The 24,857-nt window shown below is 47.4% G+C and overlaps 2 protein-coding genes and 2 long non-coding RNA genes across 10 annotated transcripts in view; 2 read left to right on the top strand and 2 right to left on the bottom strand.

The window, feature by feature from the left end:
• The window catches only part of dgkza (diacylglycerol kinase, zeta a), an 89,999-nt gene extending 65,177 nt beyond the window's left edge, over positions 1-24,822 (top strand). For 5 of the 6 annotated variants that reach the window (XM_060055421.1, XM_060055416.1, XM_060055418.1 and 2 more), the window contains 11 exons: positions 274-314; positions 828-967; positions 2,029-2,097; positions 6,232-6,321; positions 7,880-7,936; positions 14,624-14,733; positions 19,262-19,311; positions 20,085-20,205; positions 20,761-20,797; positions 21,605-21,704; positions 23,805-24,822. In XM_060055421.1, the coding sequence (XP_059911404.1) occupies positions 274-314; positions 828-967; positions 2,029-2,097; positions 6,232-6,321; positions 7,880-7,936; positions 14,624-14,733; positions 19,262-19,311; positions 20,085-20,205; positions 20,761-20,797; positions 21,605-21,704; positions 23,805-23,921 (932 nt within the window). In that variant the 3' untranslated portion in view covers positions 23,922-24,822. The other variant, XM_060055420.1, reaches the window with a different exon arrangement.
• Positions 1-24,857, top strand: part of LOC132460736 (midkine-A-like) — a 57,128-nt gene that overhangs the window by 13,260 nt on the left and 19,011 nt on the right. The window lies entirely within an intron of this gene.
• LOC132460784 (uncharacterized) lies at positions 4,061-6,339 on the bottom strand. The gene is made up of 2 exons (XR_009526440.1): positions 6,216-6,339; positions 4,061-5,785 (listed from the first exon to the last, which is right to left on the bottom strand). It is a non-coding gene; the product is annotated as an uncharacterized LOC132460784 (long non-coding RNA).
• On the bottom strand, positions 7,330-14,569 carry LOC132460788 (uncharacterized). Of its 2 annotated transcripts, XR_009526445.1 has the most exons (3): positions 14,437-14,569; positions 8,627-8,685; positions 7,330-8,329 (listed from the first exon to the last, which is right to left on the bottom strand). It is a non-coding gene; the product is annotated as an uncharacterized LOC132460788 (long non-coding RNA). The 2 variants fall into 2 exon arrangements; XR_009526444.1 differs by having other exon boundaries at positions 7,330-8,685.

Raw genomic sequence — 24,857 nt, 5'->3', positions numbered from 1 at the left:
ACTAATCTGTAGTGAATGTCTGATTGTCTCTCTCTGTTGGTACTATGACTATCAGTAGTGAATGTCTGATTGTCTCTCTGTTGGTACTATGACTATCTGTAGTGAATGTCTGATTGTCTCTCTCTGTTGGTACTATGACTATCAGTAGTGAATGTCTGATTGTCTCTCTGTTGGTACTATGACTATCTGTAGTGAATGTCTGATTGTCTCTCTCTGTTGGTACTATGACTATCTGTAGTGAATGTCTGATTGTCTCTCTCTGTTGGTCTACAGCGACCACCGCGGACCGCTTCTACAGGATCGACAGAACCCAGGTAAGGGGATCCCTGCCCCTTTGAACCCCCCAGAGATGTACTGGATGTGGTCACGGAGATCTTTATACGATTTGTTTCAGAGGTCGGAGAAAGAGGAATCTGAGAAATGTACAAAAGATACATTTGAAATAACTATTTCAGACAGAAAGACAAAGTGTTCGTCTGAGATGTGATGTGTAGTCCCACTGAACAGTTACAAGACGATTCGGCTGTCTTCACTCCCAAACATCTTACATCTTCAGCCCTTCATAGCAGACTCACAGAATGGGATCTGCTCTGACTCTCTCTGTCTGTCTGTCTGTCTGTCTGTCTGTCTGTCTGTCTGTCTGTCTGTCTGTCTGTCTGTCTGTCTGTCTGTCTGTCTGTCTGTCTGTCTGTCTGTCTGTCTGTCTGTCCTCCCTCTCTCTCTCTCTTTTCTCTTCCTCTCTCTCTCTCTTTTCTCTTCCTCTCCTCTCTCTCTTTTCTCTTCCTCTCTCCTCTCTCTCCTCTCTCCTCTCTCTCCCCCCTCACCAGGAGCACCTGAACTTTGTGTCAGAGATCTCCCAGGAAGAGCTGTTCATCCTGGACCCTGAGCTGGTGGTCATGAGGACCGTGGGGACCTCCGCCATGCCGGACCTGCTCAGCCCCGCCTCCAGCATGGAGGACCCCCCCCGGTGGGTCTCGACCAGACCAGGACCCGGACCACTGGGGTCGGGGTCTGAGGGGCGGGGGGAAGGCTGGGAGAACCGGGTCTCCGTTTCAGATTCAGTTTCAGATTCAGCCGCGCTTTGGTTTTGCTTCATATCTGTTTGGACCACTGGCGCTGCTGGAGTCGGGGTCCCCAGGTGTACGCGAGGTCCTCTTGGACAGGAGGCGTCTGTAACCAAACAGGCTCGCCTTAGTAACGCCACCGGAAAGAACTTGACCTCAAAGTTCTTGTAGAGAAGAACTAGCGATAGAGCAATGAGGTGGACAACAAAACACCACCTCTATTTGAGTCTCCGTTTGACATATAGTTATAAGAAGCGTCTGTCATTGCATCCGAATATTTGTATTAGTGCTGTCAGTTAAACGCTTTATTAACGGCGTTAACGCAAACCAATTTTAACGGTGTTAATTATTATTTATTTTTTTTATTTTTCTTTGGCTCAAAACAAAGAAGCAGTAGCCTGACTGCTATGTTCAAGGCAGTATGTTTGTATGTTCATCGTTTAATTGCACTATAGGCTTTTTTTTTGTATCGTCCTGTTTTGATCAGCATATGCCAAAAAACATTTGCACAAGGCAAGCCGATGCACTTCTCCATGTTGATAAGAGCATTAAAATGAGAAAAATGTATGGGACGAAGAAATCAAGGGATATTTAGCATCGAAAAAACATTTGCGATTAGTCGCGAGTTGACTAAGTCATTAATGTGATTAATCGCGATTAAATATTTTAATCGCTTGACAGCACTAATTGATATGTTAACTTACAGCGATGTTTGAAATCCACACTTTACTACACAATGCAGGCCTGAACAGGCCTGTTAAATCATGCATCAGTGAACACCTTAGTTAACATGAAGATCATTAATGAACACTAGTAAATGATTTGTTAATGAACTGTTGGCTAATGCTAATGACTTTGTGAAGTACTTAATTAACGTACCTGTTAATTAACGTACCTGTTAATTAACGTACCTGTTATTGTCTTTGGATCACCCTGGCCGACCCCCCCATCTCTCGATATGCAGAGAGAGCGACGAGGCAGACGGACTCCCCCCTGCCTCCCCCTCCTCCCCCACGTCTCCCGCCTCCTCCAGGTATGTTCACATCCTCCCCCCCCTCCTCCATACCAACACAGGAGGTACATGTTGGCTCCGGGCCTCATTTGCATGATTGGACTTTTTGCGATTTGTCAGCGGTTTAGAGTCGCAAACGTTTAGGGAGAATATAGCTACACCGTTCTCCTATAAGACGTGTTAGACACACGTTCACGATCCTCCTCTACATCCTCCTCCTCTTCCCCACTCCACCTCCCCCCATCTCTCCCTCCCTCCCCCCCTCTCTCCCTCCCTCCCCCCCTCTCTCCCTCCCTCCCCCCCTCTCTCCCTCCCTCCCCCCCTCTCTCCTCCCTCCCTCTCCTCTCTCCTCCCTCCCGCTCCTCTCTCTCTCCCTCCTTCCCTCCCTCCCCCCTGTCTCCCTCCCTCCCCCCCTCTCTCCCTCCCTCTCTCCTCCTCCCTCCCTCCCTCTCCTCCCTCACTCCCTAACACACACCATCTGTCCAATTAGCCTCCTCCTGATTCCCTGTGCTTCCATCCAGATCTCCGTCGCTCTGCACCTCAGAAAGCGTTTAGGAACTGAGACGAGAGGGAGGGGGGTCCCTTTAGTACACTCTGGGGGGGGGGGGGAGGGAGGGAGATCACTTTAGTACACTCTGGTGGAGAGAGGGAGATCACTTTAGTACACTCTGGGGGAGAGAGGGAGATGACTTTAGTACACTCTGGGGGGAGAGAGGGAGATCACTTTAGTACACTCTGGGGGGGGGGGGGGGAGAGAGGGAGATGACTTTAGTACACTCTGGGGGAGAGAGAGATCACTTTAGTACACTCTGGGGGAGAGAGAGAGAGATCACTTTAGTACACTCTGGGGGAGGAGAGAGGGATCACTTTAGTACACTCTGGGGGAGGAGAGAGGGAGATCACTTTAGAACACTCTGGGAGAGAGAGGGAGATCACTTTAGTACACTCTGGGAGAGAGAGGGAGATCACTTTGGTACACTCTGGGGGAGAGAGGGAGATCACTTTAGTACACTCTGGGGGGGGAGAGAGGGAGATCACTTTAGTACACTCTGGGGGGGGGAGAGAGGGAGATCACTTTAGTACACTCTGGGGGGGGAGAGAGGGAGATCACTTTAGTACACTCTGGGGGAGAGAGGGAGATCACTTTAGTACACTCTGGGGGGGAGAGAGGGAGATCACTTTAGTACACTCTGGGGGGGAGAGAGGGAGATCACTTTAGTACACTCTGGGGGAGAGAGGGAGATCACTTTAGTACACTCTGGAGGGGGAGAGAGGGAGATCACTTTAGTACACTCTGGGGGAGGAGAGAGGGAGATGACTTTAGTACACTCTGGGGGAGGAGAGAGGGAGATCACTTTAGTACACTCTGGGGGAGAGAGGGAGATCACTTTAGTACACTCTGGGGGAGAGAGGGAGATCACTTTAGTACACTCTGGGGAAGACACAGGGAGGGTGATGGGGGGGGGAGAAAGGGGGGAGACCCAAGCAGGGGAGGGGGATAGGGGGGGAGCGAATGAGGTGAAAGAGAGATATAGGGTCTGTCTTTCTGTCTATCCCTCTCTCTCCGCCCTCTAACCCTCCCAGAGAGAGAGAGGGAGGAAGAGAGAGAGAGAGAGAGGGAGGAGAGAGGGAGAGAGGAGGTCTTAGGATATCAAGTTCAGAACACCTGCTTGGTGTTTTTTAAAGGGATACTTCACTGGTGGAGATATGGAGGTTATATGAAGTAAATAATTCTATGTATCATAAATGTGCAAAGAAAATGGAAATCGGTTCATCCTAGCCTGAGAAAAGGCAGAAAGTGTCTCTCTGGCTCAAAGTTAAGAGATCCTCCAACTCCCACAGTGCATTGCGCTCGCTGCACCGCCCGCCTGTTTCCGTTTGGAGGGGGAAGGACCCATGGTCCTAGCGCGAGGGGCAGCGCGAGCAAACATATCCCCGTGAAACGTTGACTAGTTTAGACTTCTGCCCTCGTTTTTTCAAACGCATCATTTGTATATTACTGTACAGCATAAGAACATTTGCTAATTCCAGTAGCTCAGCATATCAAGTTTTGTACTCAACCTTTTCTCCCCAGTTGAAATAAGTGTGTATCGTATAAAGTAGGCCTAATTTAGTATAACAGCACTTGGGTTAGTAAACAAATCACAACAACCAACATGAATTTGAAGTTTTATTCATGAAAAAATGTGAACTATTTACAAAAATAAAACGTGTAGTGTGCATTTGCTAGAGTCAAAATAGTCACAGCTCATCTTGAGCATCTACTGTCTCCTGGTAGTCACGGTACTGCTCATCTTGTGGTTAATTAGCTCTGATGGCCTGGACAACACAGGAAGCCGATACTGTCTAAGAAAGAAAGAGAACAACATTAGCAAAGCAAGATAAATTATGCCTTGAGTGGCCTACGCAGACTTCAAGCTAACGTAACGTAGCCTACGCTCTGCCAATAAGATGGGCTACTTTCGGATAGCTACATTGTCACGTTCCCCGGGACTCAAAACTATTGTAGCCAATGTGTTAGTAAAAAAACAAGCACTTACTCTATGCTCAGACGTCCGTTTCTCCCGGCGGGCGTTGGCTGGCGTTTCCAGTACACTTTCTGGGTCCGGGAATATGTATCCAATACCCAACTGTTCATATGAGGCGTAAAGCCTGGGGTGCAAAACTCGGGTGATCGACAACACACACGTCCGTGTCATCCTCCGATTCCGGCGATTTCGGCACCGCTGGAATTCTCGGCAGCAGACAGACTCTTGTTCTGTGTCCATTGGCGCACAGTGAGAGCACAGGCACCACCAATCCGCCCCAGCTCGAGCCATTGCGGGCTCCTCGTCTGCGGCAGGCAGGTCGTCTGCCTCGGCTGTAGCGGCGGCAGCTTCAGCCACCCCCTGTACCTCCATAGCCCTCAGCTGCTCGTCGCTATATTGTGGCTCATAAAGGTAGCCACGAACATCCGTTACTACCATCTTCTTCAAAATCCCAATCCTCCATATTGTGTCCGTCTGCGTATTCAGTACCTTCGGCCATGTTTTCTGCAGGTGAAGTCTTACACACTGGCACTGATCTGTGATCGGTCTGTTAGCGCATTAGGTCAAACCCCCTATGGGCGGGTTTGAAAGGGTGGGACTAGTGCTTGTTGTCTCAATAGAAATCCCCCCTCTTGTATTTCCTTCTGTCAATGACGCAAAACAATGTTTTTTGCGTCATTGCCAGAAGGAAGTGTAAGAGGTAAATACGGATTTCTCCCGTGTCAGGGGAAAATGAGAGAGTGTTGTGTGACCATTCAAAAGTATGACTGGGTTTCTAACAATGCAAAGCTTAATGCAAATGGGTGGAGTGTTCCTTTAACAATTTGCGTGAGGAGAGACTTATCGGCTTCACTGTGTTCTCCGTCCTGAACAGTCAGCAGGAATGAAGGATTCATATGATTCAGACGGCTCTAGAGGTGGCAGCGCTTTAACCATGTTTCTCTCTCTCTCCCTCTCTCTGTCTCTCTCTCAATGTTATTCAGCACCAGCACTCATCATCATAATCCTCCCACTGTAGTGAGTGGGCGAGAGAGAGAGAGGGGGAGAGGGGGAGAGACGGAGAGAGAGAGACTCTCAGGTTGTAAATGAGGAACACCTTCTTCTCCGCTCAGAACACTCGCTCTGAGCTCTGGAACTGACGTTCTGTTTCCTGACCTCCTGGTTCAGCTTAGAACAAAGATCTTGGAGAGGAGAAGGGAGGGAGGGAGGGAGTGGGAGGAAGAGGAAGAGAGAGGGAGTCAGACACTTAAAGTTAATTTGGATAAAAGCATGAATGCATAAAACATGTTTTATTATGTCATTTTATTATGCCTTGAACAAGGTCGATAAAAGTCTTCGTTGTGTGTTAATTGTTAATTCAGCCCCAAAGTGATTCAATAAAACTTTACTTGAGCGGTTTGACTTAATACAATGTAGGGAGTGTTAGTGCTGTCTCTCTCTGTCTGTGCACGTTCAGATACAGGCTGTGTGTTTGATTGCAGTTTATTTCTGCAGTCTCCCGTGCTGATGGATCATAGACTCGCGTACTCGCTGATACCCGATACTGCATTTCCAGTATCGGAGGCATTCTCGATCCTGTTATCGCTATGGGAACGGCTTTGTCTAACTCACTCCTCTTGTATCCCAGCGACGCGGGCCACAGACTGAGGGTCCTCAGTGACGGCTCTCTGACCGACGGGCTGGGGAACCCGGTGCACACCGAGAAGAAACTCAAGAGGTCGGTGCCCTCGCCCAGACCTGGTGCACGGAAAGGCCACAAACACTCAACACACATACACACACCCCAAACACCTCGCCTAAATTGAATGTTGGACTCTTTATGCTCTTTGGTGACCCTAACCCTAACCCTAGAACCCTAACCCCCCCCCACACACCTCTTAGGCACTTATTGTATGTTGTACATCCTTGTGTAGCACCTTCTCCTAGCTATCTGTGTAGCACCTTCTCCTAGCTATCTGTGTAGCATCTTCTCCTAGCTATCTGTGTAGCATCTTCTCCTAGCTATCTGTGTAGCATCTTCTCCTAGCTATCTGTGTAGCATCTTCTCCTAGCTATCTGTGTTGCATACGGTATTGTGTTAACCTAGTGATTGTTAGTGCTTGGTTCTATGAACATCCTCACTGTACCCACAGAGATATATTGTTGTTTCTCTTCCTTCTGACAAACGGACTGATATTAAGTAGCTCTGGATAAAAGCGTCTGCTAAACGCCCTGAATGTGAATGTAGAATGAAGCCATCTCTGCATCGTGCCGAAACGCTCGCTGACAGAACGTGTGCTGCTACCCCCGACCACAGCGGGCGGTGAACAAATGCAAAGCTCTCTTGTCTCTCTAACGCCACCGTAACATCCTCTTCGTCTTCCTCATCCTCCTCCTCCTCACGACGATGGGATTAGAGGTTTGTGTTGGAGGCTTGGTGGGACGGAGACTCTCAGCTCAGGTCGACCTACTGGGATTACACCCTTAAACCGACCGCCACATAAAGGGAGCATGAATATTAAAGGACATAAACACTGTGTTCCCCGTGGGTCGGACGGCGAGCGTTCCTGGCACAAGATGGGGAAGAACTGGTTCATTTGGAAATCAGAATCAGAAAGTTACTTTTATGACATCTTATTGTACAAATACACAAGGGTAACATTCTTAGGCTTGGTTCCTCAACAGCCACAGAGCAGCAGCAATACAAGATCAAGTAAATGAAGAGAGGTAGAAATAAGTTTATCAGACGCTTTTATCCAGAGCGACTTACAATAAGTCAGTTTGTCAGAAGAAAGAGAAACAACAATATATCTCTGTGGGTACAGTAAGGATGTTCATAGAACCAAGGGCCAAGCACTAACCATCACTAGGTTAACCCATTCCCCATTTACAACAGCGATAGCTATGGTTCGATGCTACACGATGCTAAGTACTGTTTTTTATAGCCAGGAAGCACAACATACAATAAGTGTACATTAAATGCCAGGGCGTACAACACAAAATAAGTGCGTTCATTACGTGGCAGGTCATACGACATACAATAAGTGTGTAAAGGGGGGGTGTTTGGAGGGGGAAGCTATCAAAATAGTAGTTTAAATAACAGTGATGTTATTATCGATGTAAATTGAGGTTGTTGTTGGTGTAGACGTGCAAAACTGTTTATTTATTCTATTGCCGGTTTGGCTCAGTGTGGTCACATGACAAGATGAGATTACATCGACGCCCTTATCAATCTGTCCCCACCTGTGTGTGTGTGTGTGTGTGTGTGCGTGTGTGTGTGTGTGTGTGTGTTACAGGGCTGGGTGTATCCATCGGTCCAACACCACCGCTGCCGATTTCCAATCTGCAAGCAGGTCTGTACAGCTTTTCATTTACAATCTCACTCACTCACTCACATACTCACATTCACAGACACACACACACACACACACACACACACACACACACACACACACACACAAAGAGACAAACAGAAACACACGAACAGAAACACACACGCACACACACACGAGAGAACACACACACACACACACTAACACACACACACACACACATGAACACCCAAACACAAACAAACAGTCACACATTCACAATAACACACACGCAAGCACACACACATGAACAGACACACACACAGCCACACATGAACAGACACACACACACCTCTGTAATGTGTGCTCCGAGGCAGAGAGTCTCCCAGCTCTGCTGTCAGGCAGACCCCCCTCATCACGTCTCCATGGCGACCACTGTAGTTGAGGAAGTAGAAATATTCATTAGTAAGATTCACACTTTTAATCTAAATCGCAAACCGGATCCATCGAAACGAAACACAATAAACCAATCAGCACAGAGCATCAAGAGTCATGTGTTAAATAACAGCTCGCTAAGTCGTAGCCGTCGTTTGAATCATGCTAGCTCTAAAAACGAGAATGGCGATAATACTGCGTCCTTACTGTACCGACAGAGATCCTGTACACGTGAGTCAGCTCTGTAAGAACATAAAGTCCCGATTTCATTCTGTTTCAGTTATCAAATTCTCTTACCTCCGATGTTTTTGATGCCCCCGATGTTTCTGTCACTCGGACTCCGCTGAGTTAATTAGCTTCGTTAGGAGAGAGGGTTCAACACAGAGAATGAATCTAAAATATGTGTATAAACAAACTCTGGAAATCCCTCCCACACAAACACAGACAGACTCACACACACACACGAAAACACACACATATACAAACACGCACACACACAAACAGATAAGAATGCACACACGAACAGACACACACACACGAACACACACACAAACACACACACCTACATACCCACAAACACTCAGGTGGCGCTCTGAATGTTTGTTTGTGTGTGTGTGTGCGTGTGTGTGTGTGTGTGTGTCCTGAGTTCAGAGCTGGTAACAGATGGTTGTGCGTGGGTGAGAGAACAACACATCAACGCAATGTGAACTCCCTGGAGGAAACCAGTCAGGGTCAACTCTAGATCGATGAAGCATACACACATACACACACACACACACACACACATACACACACACACACACACACACACACACACACACACACACACACACACACACACACACACACACACACACACACACACACACACACACACACAGACTGTAATCTACAGACTTTAACTACGGCGGGTGGTTTGGCAGGTGCTGCGTCGCTGTTTCTCAGAAACCGAGATATTTCTTTCCAACAGCAGTACCATGCAACATACGGTAACACCGTTAAAAGTAACATGCTTAATCTCAAGATCATGGCATGGATTGGCGTATCCATCCTGGCTCTTATTGTCAGTCCAACCGTGTTTGGTCACCTCATTGAATCAACAACAACCTTAGGGTAGCAGGCCAACCATGGATAGCAAACTCTTAGTACTCCTCTTACAAAGTGGATTGACAGGCATGCGCTTGACTGCTGGACAATTTGCTACGTACTACAGTGTTCTTAATCACGGAAAAGCAAACGTACATAATATTAAGTACAAAAACAAAAACAAAATCACAAAGTCTCCCAAAGTTTCCTGGAAATTCTCGGGCCAAATGCTCTTCACGCTTCTACTTGCGACAACAACTCTAAATCCTCCATGCTAAACTTCATAGTATCATACATGGTTTTAAGCGAAAAGTAAAATCCAAACCTGGACAAACTAACCATCTTCCATGGTTAAATGATAAATTACGTCAGGGATAATGCCAGACGAGGTGTCCATTATCAGGAATGAATGGACTTTGCGGAGGCGCCATCCATTAATTCCTGATAATGGACACCTCGAAGGGCATTATCCCGCTTATACCATGGTCACTTGCCAAAGAAAATTAATTCAGACCATTCATTTATATTTTCATGCGTTTAACAATCAAAATCTAAAGTTTTTCACAAGCCATAACTTTGTCTCCCTGGTAACGCCTGAGGGTTTGACTAATACCTGGAGTAACCATTACCCACCAGTCAGGTTCTTATGCAACGGAAACGTTGTTCACTCCTCCAGTAAATAGGACGGACCTTGCTACGACTTGGCAACGGGAGGTAAATAGTCCGTCGGCTTTGACTAAGTTCCCGTTGCTATGGGTACTCATTTTTGAGACAGGCTGATATGATACGCCAGCTAGCGCATTAACTGCGAACGGTGAACAGACAATTTGACTGGAACTACTTAGTAGGTGTCCGTATATCAGGAGTTACTGCACACCCTGCAGCCAATCAGAACGGAGCATTCCCCCAGACCGTGGTATAAGGTCCCTTATGAAGCAGACCGTGGAATAAGGTCCCTTATGAAGCAGACCGTGGTATAAGGTCCATTATGAAGCAGACCGTGGTATAAGGTCCATTATGAAGCAGACCGTGGTATAAGGTCCCTTATGAAGCAGACCGTGGTATGAGGTCCCTTATGAAGCAGACCGTGGTATGAGGTCCCTTATGAAGCAGACCGTGGTATGAGGTCCCTTATGAAGCAGACCGTGGTATGAGGTCCCTTATGAAGCAGACCGTGGTGGGAGGTCCCTTATGAAGCAGACCGTGGTGGGAGGTCCCTTATGAAGCAGACCGTGGTATGAGGTCCCTCATGAAGCAGACCGTGGTATAAGGTCCCTTATGAAGCAGACCGTGGTATAATTAAGCAATAGATCACGACAGGCTGTGGTATGTGCTCATTATACCACTGTTAAGGGGCGTTGTCCGGCCCCGACGCGCAGCGGAGGGCCGACGACCATTGACTGAAGTGATCTATTGCTTTTATACAACGGTTACTATTATGGCAAAACGAAAGTCATAGACACACCACATTTATAAAGAAACCAAGAAAGTCAAAGTAGCCGTTTTATTAAAGAATACAAAAAAGTAGTCCCTCCTGGCTGCCTTCAAAATGCACGACGGTCGCTATGCAACACACTTTAGCGTCCCTCCGAGAGAAGGCTCGGCTAGAGCGGTTCGCCGGCAATTTATCCTATGGAGCAGTTCACTCGCTGTGTGCCTAAGCTTTCGTTAGTCTCTCCATCGCCTTGCTCACTCCCGGAGTAACAACATTTACACCCTCTCCATCATCCAACATATGTTTTACTTTGCAACTGTTTCTACTTCCAGGCGCGGAGTGATACGCAAACTTTCACAAAATGATCGGGCGTCATAGCAGTTATGTATACGCTCATTATACAACAGTTAGGAACCAATCAGATCGCTGCATTTAGGCCCCCCGTTGTATAAGGTCCCTTATGAAGCAGGCCGTGGTATAAGGTCCCTTATGAAGCAGACCGTGGTATAAGGTCCCTTATGAAGCAATAAGTCAGAACATGAAAGGCCTTCATTTATCATACCAAGAAACAGAGTCGTAAAGGAGTTAAGACAAGCTAAAGCAACATTTTTTATTAATGCCGTCACCGAGGCCAAGGGAAATGCGAAAGAAATATGGAAAATTCGTAAGAAATTTACTGGAAAAATTTCTAATAGCAAAACAATAGAACTGAATATCGAGGGATGCCTCATCCATGATCCAAGTAAAGTGACAACAGCTTTTAACATTCTTAAATGTTCCAAAGCAAAGGATATATATGAGATGGATAATGTTTTTTCCAAAACAAACAAAGAGGCACTCACTTCGCCTATTACCAGGATTGTAAACCAATCCATTGAGGGAGGATTGTTTCCAAGTGTTTGGAAAACTGCTATGATCACACCAGTATTCAAAGCAGGGAACCCCAGGGTCACAAGCAACTATAGACCAGTTAGTATCTTACCAACTGAATCAAAGGTTGCGGAAAAATGGATATCCGAACAGATTATCACACACCTGTATGCATTCTCCTTCTCATTCCATCCATTGCAGTTTGGATTTCGTAAACATCATTTCACTGAAACAGCAAACTGTTATCTTCTGGAAAATATCAAGGCTAGAGTGGACAAGGAAGGCGTAGTGGGAGCCGTCTACCTTGATCTTAGAAAAGCCTTTGATACTGTCAACCATGACATTTTAATTGCAAAGTTGACTAAGTTAAATTTCTCACCTAGTGTGATAACATGGATTAAATCATATCTTGCAGAGCGGAAACAATAATAATAATAATAATAATAAACTTTATTTATATAGCACTTTTCAAAACACAGTTACAAAGTGCTGAAGAATAAAAGCACAATTAAATCAAAGAGCATAAAATACATGTGATTTACAGAAAGAAGACAGGAATAAAAACAAAGGCAGGCTCAAATGAAATCTGGAAAAGCTCTCCGGTGAAAGTGGGTTTTGAGGAGAGATTTAAAAATGGGCAGTGACTCAGTCAACCTAATTTCCTGTGTGCGTATAGGGGAAAAAATCTCACAAATAGTCAAAACTGTGTCGGTGTCCCACAGGGCTCTACTTTAGGCCCCTTATTGTTCAGTTAGTGCATAAATGACCTTGTCCAACTTCTGTTACTTGTCAGATGTATGCTGACGACACGGTCATCTATTTACATTCTAAAGATAAGAAAGGAGCTGTAGATGAACAATCAGCTGCCCTGGTTTATGTTCCTAACTGGTTGACCAGTTCATGTTTACATCTCAATATTAGCAAGTCTGTCTGTATTTTCTGCTAATAAAGATCCCGAGTCTGCTGTGTTAGTAGCAGGGAGAAATGTATTAGTTATGAATGAATATGAGGCCCTGTTTACACAAGGACGCTTGCGGGTGAAAACGACGAAATATTTTATCGGAAGTGCCTTTCGTTTAGACGGTGACGGCGTTTTTAGGGCATGAAAACGCATAAATCTGAAACCACCCGCCAGAGTGGAAAAGTTGAATACGTTCCGCCGTAGCGTTTCCGTCTACACTGCCAAGACGCAAAACACTGCTCAGATCTGCTCACGTCGCGTACGCGTTTACGTCACATACATGTGCCAGTACAAGGAAATAAACAAACATGTCCGATTATTATTATTATTATTTCCATGCGTCGGACCTTCAAGCTGCTCTGGCAGCTCTAACAAGCGTACAGGAGTCTTTCCACGAAATGTACAGGATATGTACAGATAGTGTTACTGAACTGTGAAGGATCTTTTTGGTTTTTGCGGCACGGATAAGAGAAGAAGGAAGATTCTACACATGCGCTCAGACATGGCGGTGTTGTGTGCTAGTGTATCACAGCACCACCTAGCCGCCTGGCATGCATACCCAATCGAATTGCACACACTTTTGCGTCACCGTATGCAAGCAGATTTCCTCCCGAAAACGCTCGTCTAAACGCGGAATAAAAAGTGAAGACGCGACGCCACTTTTGCATCTTCTGGTCAGACCGTCATCGTGTAAACGTAGCCTAAGTCCCTTGGTATTGCAATTGACTCAAAACTCACTTTTAAAACTCAAGTGAAAAAGGTTGTGAACAGAATCAAATTCAATTTGAACATTTTTAGATATAAAGGGAATAATTTAACGACTGAAGCATCTAAAATGTACATGCATGCCATGATCCTCTCACACATAAATGACTGCCTCACCAGCGGGACACACATCACCACTTTGCAATCAGTGGAAAGACTTTATAAGCAGGCTTTGAAAACACTAGATACAAAATCAAATGCTTATCACCATTGTAACATTCTAGCACAATATGGTTTCCTAAACTGGGAAAACATGATCAAGTTTGCTGATATATTACTAGCATACAAGATCTTCAATGGCTTAGCCCCGCCTCCATTCAGTCAGTTCATCAAACAAAATCAAAATACATCGACAAGATCTTCTGCTAGAGGGGACTGCAAAATACCATACAGAAAAACATATTTTGCTCAGTCAGCCTTCTCTTATCGAGCAGCATACACCTGGAACTCCATACCAACTGAATTTAGGAATAATACAAACATAAACTATTTCACTAAATCCATGAAGCAATGGATACTGGACAAACAAACATGTACCCATAGTTAATGTGTTACCTTGAGTGTGGTGCTGCTGTACCAGCCTCCTTCTGTCTGTGATTGTGAGCCTACTAACTGCTTAAGAGTTCCATGTTTAACTATTTTATGTTTTTTGTTCGTTATTCTTTTCACTTTTAATCCTTTTTATTCTGTTATATATGTTATATTACGTCTTTGTCATCTTAGTTTGTATCCTTGTCCATGTAATATCAAAGTCAATCATCTGGCTAACTATATGTTGTGTTGCTTTTATGCTTTTGTATGTTCTATCTAACATCAACCTGCATCTACGGATGAAAAATAGTTTTTTAACTAAATCTGTTGCATTTATATGTCCGATACAATGGACATGTTGATTAATGCACACTGTCCCTTTTAATAATAAAAGCTTCACGCACGCACGCACGCACGCACGCACGCACACAACCGTATGAGCAGAGTCTAGAAACTAACTTGAGTGATGGCAGGGAATGGGCGTCAGACGAAGGCTGCTGATTGGTTGATGAGTCAGATGGAGGCTGCTGACTGGTCGATGAGTCAGACGGAGGCTGCTGATTGGGCGTTGAGTCTTGATGGAGGCTGCTGATTGGTCGGTTTCTGCAGGAGGCTGCTGATTGGTCGGTTGCTTTTTGTTCTGCAGGAAAGACTTCATCCACCTGGAGAGGAAGGAGGCGGAGCCGGGGATGAAGGAGGCGGAGCCAGGGAGAAAGGAGGCGGAGCCAGGGAGGAACGAGGCGGAGCCTGGGAAAGGTGAGAGTGATGTTGCACACACACAGACACACAACCAGGAAACGGACACACACACACAACCAGGGATGTACACACACACACACACACACACACACACGCAGGACGAGTAACCAACTAGAAGCAACTTAGAAATGAATGGTAACAATAATTGTAATTCTGTTTTTCCATTATCCTGTAAACCCTAAACCCTCCTGGGAGTACAGAGAGACCATTAACCTATAATAGCTCATGTCAACTGCAATTATCAACAACAACAACATTTGTACCAGTTAATTACAAGATAAACAATTATAGAAACCTGCATGTATCATATCACTGCTGCTGTTCGTTGATTGGCTGTGTTCGATACATGTCTCTACCTTGATTGGCTGCTGAATCAGAGTGTGTGTATGGGTGCAATTATGTTTGTGTCTTTTCCCACTTACATCAGGTGACATAACGTGTGCGTGTCTGTGTGAGTACACTATTATGTGTGCGTACACACGCTTGTGTGTGCGCGTGTGTGTGTTCATTAGGGCTGCCCCGAATACCATTTTTCAGGCTTCGAATACTCGTTGGTTTTTCCGAGCGAATATTCGAATACTCGTTCCAGAAAAACACACCATCAAAAACAGTTTAGACAGTATCTGCATATTTTGTTGAAGATCTAATAGCTTTTGAATGTTAATTATTAGGCCTAAGTAAGTTGGAGTTCCTTAGTTTTTCCCCGTGGAAGCGAACAGCTGTTGCTCCGTTCCAAATCAGCTGTCCTCTGCCATCTCAGCCCTTAGATGGCAGCTTTTCAATTCATCGTGGAACGTGCATATTTTCAGGGAACTTGTACAATAAATCCATAACAAATACTGAATATTGATTGTCATATGTGTCCATATTATATCCATTATATTGACCGGGTATTCCCAAGACGCTCACGCTCTGCAGCAAGCCAGTCACAGTTGATTGGCGCAGCGCCCTACAGCGAACGTAAACAAACTAAGCGAAGATTAGCATTTCGCTAAGCATTACTTTTCCTCCCGAGATCCCGCTAATGTTGTGTTGTAAAGTAAAGGGAAACAAGATATCTATTCTTCCTCCAACTCTCTCGCTTCTCTGCTTGGTGTCGCTTATAGTTTGCCTCCCTCGCTCTGGTACGTGGAAGAAAAAAACAACGAATCTCCGAATACTGATTTAAGCTTCGAATACTAATTTTCTGAACGAGTATTCGAATATTCGAATAATTCGGGCCAGCCCTAGTGTTCATACACACACCAGGAGACAAAGAGAATTTGTCTCCTGGAATTCTCTCTCTCTCTCTCTCTCTCTCTCTCTCTCTCTCTCTCTCTCTCTCTCTCTCTCTCTCTCTCTCGGAGCGTGTGGTCACCATGGTTACGACCCGCGTGCCAACTTTGTGATTCTATTCTCCTCGAGCTGTCGTTGTCGATGCACGTGTACAAACATCTACACACATGTACACATACACCTACACCTCCACGCACATGCACACCTACACACACACACCTACACACACACTTCCACACATCTGCACACACATCCAAACACATCCACACACACAAACATCCATACATACCCCCACATATCCACGCACATGTCCACACACATAAACACAGATCTACACACACACATCTACACACATTAACACATTCACACCCACAGATATCAACACATCCCCACACACAGCCAAACACTTCCACACATCCACATCCACACATCCACTGAGCCCAGCGTGTCCTCCGCGGTCCAGACATCTCTTAACGTCACTTTGACATCGCAGAAGAACCTTGCTTTGAGTTCGGAGCGTAGAATGTGGAGAGTAGAACAGGCTCAAACCGGTCTGCGAAGACTTGAAAGAACATAGCCTTCTCTGAATGACTGTCTCTTCTTTTAGACACAGTTCCAAACGTCGTCATTGATTAAGTTGAAGGCCATTAAGGACATTTCACCAGGTTTATGCCGACATAACGACCTCACTGTCTCTTTATAGTCGCCGCCGGCTTAAAGATTTCACACTTAACTGTCACACTGTTTTGGCTCGGGTTCGGGAACCAAGACATAACTCTACACTGTATATATACTGCAACGATTTGAAGAACATCATTATCACACACTGACAGAGTTCAAGGCTTTTTCTCTGCAGAAACATCAACACTGAAGCGCTAGCCTCGACGCTAGCCCTCAGCGCTGGCCTCAATGCTAGGTCTTAGGCTATAGCCCCCAGCGCTAACCCCAGGAACAGGTCTAATAACCTAACCCTGATCGGCTCAGTAGAGCGCGCTGTCTGCTGCTGGTCTCATCCGGAGCTCCCGTTGCTAATGCCGCTAACCGCTAACCGCTCATCAGAGAGACGAACCACACGCTGCACACTATTGTAATCAATGTGATCCGGGGCTATCAGCCGTCCTGGCCAATCGGAGGCCAGGACTCTGGCCCCGCCCCTGTGTAAACAGGTCTCTGAGGCTTAATTGCAGCGTTGGGTTCCCTTATCAGAATCGGCCTGTTGACGCTCTGGGTTGGATTGCTTCTGCCTGCGAGGCCCTGGTTTACCCTGAGCTCAGCTAGTCGGAGTAGAGCAGCTGCTTCGCTAATATTAGCACTGGACCCAGAGAAATGGTGATAAAGGGTGTGTGTGTGTGTGTGTGTGCTGTTTCTGTTTGTATATGTGTGTTGATATGCTTCTGTATGTGTGTGTGTGTTGTTTCTGCTTCTGTACGTGTGTTGATGTGTTTCTGTGTGTGTGTTTGTTTCTGTTTGTCTGTGTGTGTGTTTATGTGTTTCTGTCTGTCTTTGTGTGTGTTCATTTGTGCATGTGTGTGTGTTTGTGTGTGTGTGTGTTTGTTTGTGTGTGTTCATGTGTCTGTGTGTGTGTGTTTGTGTATGTGTGTGAGTGTGTGTTCATTTGTGCATCTGTGTGTGTGTTTGTGTTCATGTGTGTGTGTGCGTTCATGTTTATGTGCGAGTGTTCTCTGTGTTCTGTGGTCTCTCTCTGATCTCTCTGTGGTCTCTCTGTGATCTCTTTCTGGTCTCTCTGGTCTCTCTCTCTGTGGTCTCTCTGGTCTCTCTGTGGTCTCTCTGATCTCTCTGTGGTCTCTCTCTCTGGTCTCTCTGTGGTCTCTCTCTCTGGTCTCTCTGTGGTCTCTCTGGTCTCTCTCTGGTCTCTCTGTGGTCTCTCTGGTCTCTCTCTGCGGTCTCTCTCTGGTCTCTCTTTGGTCTCTCTGTGGTCTCTCTGTGGTCTCTCTCTCTGGTCTCTCTGGTCTCTCTCTGGCCTCTCTCTGTGGGGTTCTTCTCTCTGAGGATCAGATCTCAGAGATCAGGAGTCTGAGTTATGGAGACGTCTTCACAGCTCAGGGGACTCTGACCAGACACGCACGCACACACGCACGCACGCACACACACACACACACACACACACACACACACACACACACACACACACACACACACACACACACACACACACACACACACACACACACACACACACACACACCAAACAGAAAAACAACAAACAGAGACACACATTTTAATGTTATATTAAAAAGCTCTCTGTGTGCCAAAAGCAAATTTCTCTCGTGAGAGAGACAATAAAATACTTACTTACTTACTTACTTATTATGAAACCACTTCCTCCCTCCTCAACGCCCACTTCCTGTCTTTTCCAAGACCACTTCCTGTCTCTTCCACGTCCACTTCCTGCTGCCTTGAGTCTCAGTTTCAGTAGTGCTCAGTAGCAGATGATGCTGTGGATTTGCGTTTTGCTGTTTCAGATTTGACTCGCAGCCACAAAAACCTCATAGAGGATTTAACACTCCAATTAGACACATACACACACGTACACAGACGCACAGTGTCACACAAACATCACGCAAACACACACACACACACACAGTCACACACACACCGACACACAGAGACACACACACACACACACACACACACACACACACACACACACACACACACACACACACAGGGGCTGTAATTGGATTAGGAATCAACGAGGGAGAGAGAGAGAGAGACATGGGGAGAGAGAGAGAACGAGAGAGAGAGGGAACGAGAGAGAGAGAAAGAGAGAGAGAAAACAATGGGGGTATTGAGGTCATCTTAATAAATAATTATCTCGTATCTCCTTCGGCCGTCTGGGATATAAAACACACAAACCCACAACAAAGACACCGCTTTCCACAAGAGGAGAGGACGGGTATCAGAGAGCAGTCCTTCATATGGGCGAGTTATAATATGTTAAGCCCTGTCACCACTGTCTCTGTCTCTCTCTGTCTGTCTGTTGTCTCTCTCTCTCTCTCTCTGTCTCTGTTTCTCTCTCTCTGTCTCTCTGTCTCTCTCTCTGTCTCTGTCTCTCTCTCTGTCTGTCTCTCTGTCTGTCTGTCTGTCTGTCTGTCTGTCTCTCTCTCTCTCTCTCTCTCTCTCTCTGTTTCTCTCTCTCTGTCTCTGTCTCTCTCTCCCATACTGTATCGGTCCCTAACTGTAGTTAGTTTCTCCCTCACTAACACTGTCTCTCTCTCTCTTTTCTCAGGCTCTCTAGAGATGCTGATTCAGTCTGTGAAGCAGACAGACCTGAAGAGGGTAAGTTCTTAGACATGAGAACAACCATATTTTCATAAAATAAACGCTTTCTATCATTTAAAGCAGTGGTTCTCAAATGGGGGTACGCAGGCCTCTAGGGGTACTGAAGGGGTACTGAAGGGGGTACCCCTTGAAATTCATAACGCAAGACAAAACTGATTTAAGAGACTTAAATCTGACAACAAGGAGAAAGGAGAATAATCTGTAGTATTCACCATCTTTACTGTTCATGTCAACAGCGCCAAACAGAACAGGCAATTATTTACCTTCATTTTATTTATTTGTCTCGCAGATGTGTTTTGTGCCAGTGAAGGGGGTACACAGCTGAAACAGTATCTTATAGGGGGTACACTAGGCAGAGTTATGCACCTCTTCCCCCGACAGTTCCAGCTCAACTCGCCTCCACTCGGCCCGCTTTCTTTTTGCGTTTCGATCACCAAAATGAGGTACCTGGTACTTCTTTGGTCTCAACTCGCTCGAGGTTCCAAGAGAGCTGAACTGATACTTTGTGTGACGTAAACAGGCTGCTGGCCACTGATTGGCCAGAGAGAGCGTGCTATAAAAGACGGCCCGCCCACGTTGACGCGGCACTATTGTACACGGAAACACGCCGTGCCTGGAACCAAACCACGCCTCGAGCTGCTACTGTCGCTGGGGAAGGGGCATCGGAGGGCCACCGACTTAGAGGATACGTCTGCTAATGTCCCTCAGTCTGAGTGACCCTGGGGATGTAGCTCATCCCTTCTGCCCGTCTCCCCTGATGCCCCCCACAGCTCCAGGAGCTCCACGCGGGGGGGGCCGACCTGGCCGCGCTGGATGCCGCCGGCTGCACTCTGCTGCACCACGCCGTCGCCGCCGGCAACAAGGAGGTGGTGCGCTACATCCTGGACCACGGTGAGGAGGAGCACCATCACCGCCTCGTCAGGGTGGAGGAGTGCGCGGCGCGTTCCAGTAGCACGCGCCGCGAGGAGCTTTAGAGCAGAGGGAGGCTAACGTTAGGCGCTACCCCCGGTCTGGTGTGTGGATCAGGGGCGCTCAACTGGAGGCTCCTGGGCCATGAATGAATACATAGGTCATGAAGAAATTGTGTGTGTGTGTGTGTGTGTGTGCGTTTTGTGATGATGAGACATATGTAAATGAGCTTGGTTTGAATAAAAGGTTTGTATAACAGTGGATCAGGATAGCGGGTCTCAAGGCAAGATCCTTGGAGATCTACTGATATAGATATAGTCCTCAACGGATCCGTCCTGCAATCATCCAATTTACATTCACAGCGTTTATCAGACGCTTTTACCCAGAGTGACTTATAATATATCTCTGTGGGTACAGTGAGGATGTTCATAGAACCAAGTGCCAAGCACTAACCATCACTAGGTTAACCCATTCCCCGTTTACAGCAGATGACAGAGCTAATTCAGGATCAATAACGTCTGTCTCCTCTCTCCTCAGCTCCCACTGAGCTCCTGGATGTGGCGGAGAATCTACAGTAAGTCTCCCTACACCTGTAGCTCTACTACGGTCAGAAGACATCTGACCCAACGCGTTGCTCAAGGGCTCAGGGGCGTCTGTCATCACTGACGAGGCTCCATCCACACGAAACGCCCTCACAAGTGTAGAAGGATCTGTGTTGGCTAGGGAGGGAGTAGTTTAGGTCTAGGATGGTCGTTCACCACCATGGCTGCAGTGGGAACGCGGTGTTGAGGCACGTAAACAGGCTGTGTTCCGTCTCCGTGGTGACTATGACAAACAACCCCAGGTTGTGAGAAGTCTAACTGATTCATGGGCTGGCTTGAACGATCAAAGATCAACCTCGGGGGGACTAAAGTTAGTGTCGCTTTTTGGAGAGAACTATAATCTTGTCGTGTGCATACGATCTATGCTAGCTTGGGGAGGAATCAGGCTCTGATATCTCTGGGTAATGGCGTCGTGGACCCACAGCAAGCACAGGACATGATGTGCTGCTCTGTTAGGATCCAGAGATAAGGGATGAAGCCCATGTTGTCTGGCCACCAGCGTACAGACGCTATTATTTAACAAAGTGGCTCAGTATTAAGTCTCTCTCTCCCTCCCCCCCCTCTCTCCCTCCCCCCCCTCTCTCCCTCTCCCCTCTCTCTCCTCCCTCCTCTCTCTCTCTCTCCTCCCTCCTCTCTCTCTCTGTCTCTCTCTGTCTCTGTCTCTCTCTCTTTCTCTCTCTCTCTCTCTCTCTCTCTCTCTCTCTCTCTCTCTCTCTCTCTCTCTCTCTCTCTCTCTCTCTCTCTCTCTCTCTCTCTCTCCCCCCTCTCTCCATCCCCAGGGGTGAGACAGCGCTCCACCGGGCCGCGTCTCTCTGTCTGAGGACCATCTGTCACTACCTGGTGGAAGCTGGGGCCTCCCTCATGAAGACAGACCTGCAGGTAACCTGTCTCACTGACTGTGTGTGTGAGAGGCTGCCTTTCTGTATTCTGCCTCTATGTCAGACTCTCTGTCTGTCTGTCTGTCTGTCTCTCTTCCCGTATCTCGGTCTGTCTCTCTTCCCGTATCTCGGTCTGTCTCTCTCTCGCCGTCTGTTTGTCTGTCTGTCTCCCCCTCGGTCTGTCTGTCTCCTCGTCTGTCTTTCTTTCTCTCCCCCTCTCTCTGTCTGTCTGGGTGAGTGGAAGGGGCGTGGTCTAACTTTGTCAACGCCCACTCTCAACTCAAGCTCGGTTGCTCGTCCAATAGCAAACCGGCCCTCCGAGAAAGGGATTTTATCTGGTAGGAGCAGATTTTAAAGAGTTTCTTTCAGTTAGTTTTACATCGTTAATAAAAAAGAACTCAGAAACGTCGACCAACACTTTGTCGGACCCAAAGGAACCAGTTTCAACTGAACAGGTCAGCCATTTTGAAGGGGTCAGGATTCAGCGAATCAGAAAGGCCGATTTTCAACACAGTTTCAACCCTTAAAAATAATATCCAACACACGTCTCTGAAGGGAATACTGAGGGGACCATAGTGAAGAGAAGTACCGAGTCCCTCGACAGACACACCTGGCCTGCTGCTTTGAGTGACTGCTTCCAAAGGGGGGGAGAGGGGGGGGGAGGGAGAGAGGGGGGGAGAGAGAGAGAGAGAGAGAGAGAGAGAGAGAGAGAGAGAGAGGGGAGGGGGAAAGAGAGACAGACAGAGAGAGAGAGAGAGAGAGAGAGAGGATTCCTCTTATGCATGCTCTCAAGCCAGAGGCTAGATAAACACAAACAAACACGTCTGGATGCGTGGTTTCGTGTCATTTTAAGTGCTTTTAGACCTGCTTCCAAGCAGTCTCTCCCTCTTCCCTCCTCCCTCCTCTCTCCAGCTCCTCTCTCCTCCCTCCTCCCTTCATCCCTCTTCTCCTCCTCCCCTACTCTCCTCCTCCCCTTCCTCCACTCCTCCCTCCTGTCCTCCCCCCTCAATCTCCTCTCTCCCTCTCTCCTCTCCTCCCTGCTGCCTTGCTCGGAGGAGGAGGGTAATCTCCAGGATTTGCGTCTCCCTCCAAGCAGCCCGCGGCCATAGAGTAAAGCTCTCAGAACAAACTCCCTCTCAGCCCCATGGAGCCGCTCTGTCTCTCCTCCTCCTCTCTCCCCTGCTCTACCCTCCTCTGTCTCTCCTCCTCTCTCCTTCCCTCTCCTCTCTGCTCACCTCTCTGTCCCTCCTCCTCTCTCTCCTTCCCTCTCCTCTCTCCTCGCCTCTCTGTCCCTCCTCCTCTCTCCTCTCCTCTCTCCTCTCTCCTCTCCTCTCTGCTCGCCTCTCTGTCGCTCCTCCTCTCTCTCCTTCCCTCTCCTCTCTCCTCGCCTCTCTGTCCCTCCTCCTCTCTCCTCTCCTCTCTCCTCTCCTCTCTCCTCGCCTCTCTGTCCCTCCTCTCTCCTCTCCTCTCTCCTCTCCTCTCTCCTCGCCTCTCTGTCCCTCCTCCTCTCTCTCCTTCCCTCGTCCCTTCTGTCGCTCCCCTCTCCCCTCCCCTCACTTCCTCTCTCTCCTCCCCTTCTCCCTCTCCTCCTCCCCTCTCCTTATGTTTTATTTACTTTTCTAAATCCTCGTCTCGGGTTCCTCCTGAGACTCTATTTGTTTGTTTGTTTGTTTCTCGCTGGTCAGATCCCGGTTTAATAAAGACGACAGAGTCTGTTCTTAAGCCCCGGGGTTAGACTGTCAATTGTAACCACATTTACGCCACTGGGTGTTTGCGGTAGATCTGGTGGGAGGAGTTCAGACCAGTGGGATGGACGGTAGATCTGGTGGGAGGAGTTTAGACCAGTGCGGACACACTGCTGGGGGCGGGGCTAACTGGGGAGTCCTTCTCGTTAGGATCGGCTGCTAATTGAGGGCAATTACTGCACAGAAACAGAGTGAGGGGTTAAAGGTCTATGTCTTAGACAAACCTGCGATTTCAGACATATCCCCAGGTCAGGTATCGATCGATGGGGTCCAAGTATTGATCAGGTTCAGGTATCGATCCATCAGGTGTCGATCCGTGCCATGCTGTGACCTCTGACCCCTCGCTCCTCCTGCAGGGGGACACGCCGAAGAGCCGAGCGGAGAAGGCGAGCGACTCTGAGCTGGCGGCCTACCTGGAGAACCGCCAGCACTACCAGATGATCCAGAGGGAGGACCAGGAGACGGCGGTCTGAGGAGGAGGAGACCCCTCCTGGTCTGAACCTGGAGGGTCTTCACCGGCGGGGGGGGCAGGCACCGGTCTGAAGGAGAGCGGATCACTTGGAGGTGGTCTCCTTCAGGCGACGGGGGTCCACACTGGTGTTGAGTTTCCAGGAATGTTGTGGGATCTTCACCCCCTGGTCCTGGAGTTGTTGAGACCGGTCTAGCTCCTGGACTCCAAACCTCAAACCAGGTCTGGAAGAAGAACAAGAACAATGTATATAATCAGGTCTGAGGAGGATATCTGGATCTCTGACCTCACAGAGAGACATCTTCTTCTTCACACAGTGGTCTGTAGAGGAATTCTAAGACCCTTAAGATTGGCCCCTCAAACGGCCCCTCAAATGATTTGAGATCTTTTCATTCGGACTCAGAAGACCCGGGATGTCAAAGCCATATCCACACGCTGCCATGAGCTGACGATCCCCGCTGTAGAACCAACAACAGATCGACCCCGCTCGCAATCAGGGACTGAAAAACACGTCTGCCGTTGATTCAACGTCCGAGCAGGAAAAACAATCGTAAAGATTCCACTGAGGATCTGTGGACGAGGAAGGCTTTGTGAAACCGTCCTCTGATTCGCTCACTTAATTGGTAGTGCTCGTTAGAACAAAGTCTTAACGATTATTTTCCTCAGACTGTAACGATACAGGCCAATCCCATCGTCTGGTTTCAAAGCGACTCTGAAGAATGGCTGCGCTGCTGAAATTGTTTTTTTTGCAAATTGCCGCACAAGTGATCGTTTTCCCTGAAGCTTTCGTCGCCAGAGCAGCTTTTTGACGAGTGATGATTGCTGCTTTTGTACTGACGTGTTGTGTGCGAACTTTGTGCGACAGACGAGTGTGCATGGAATACAATTAAATCGGTTGCCTTTAAGTATTTGTGTGTGTGAAATAAACCATTTTTGGAAG

Source organism: Gadus macrocephalus, chromosome 7 (assembly GCF_031168955.1).
Source record: "Gadus macrocephalus chromosome 7, ASM3116895v1".
Classification (NCBI taxonomy): Eukaryota; Metazoa; Chordata; class Actinopteri; order Gadiformes; family Gadidae; genus Gadus; species Gadus macrocephalus.
This window is presented reverse-complemented; position numbering and strand designations above follow the sequence as displayed.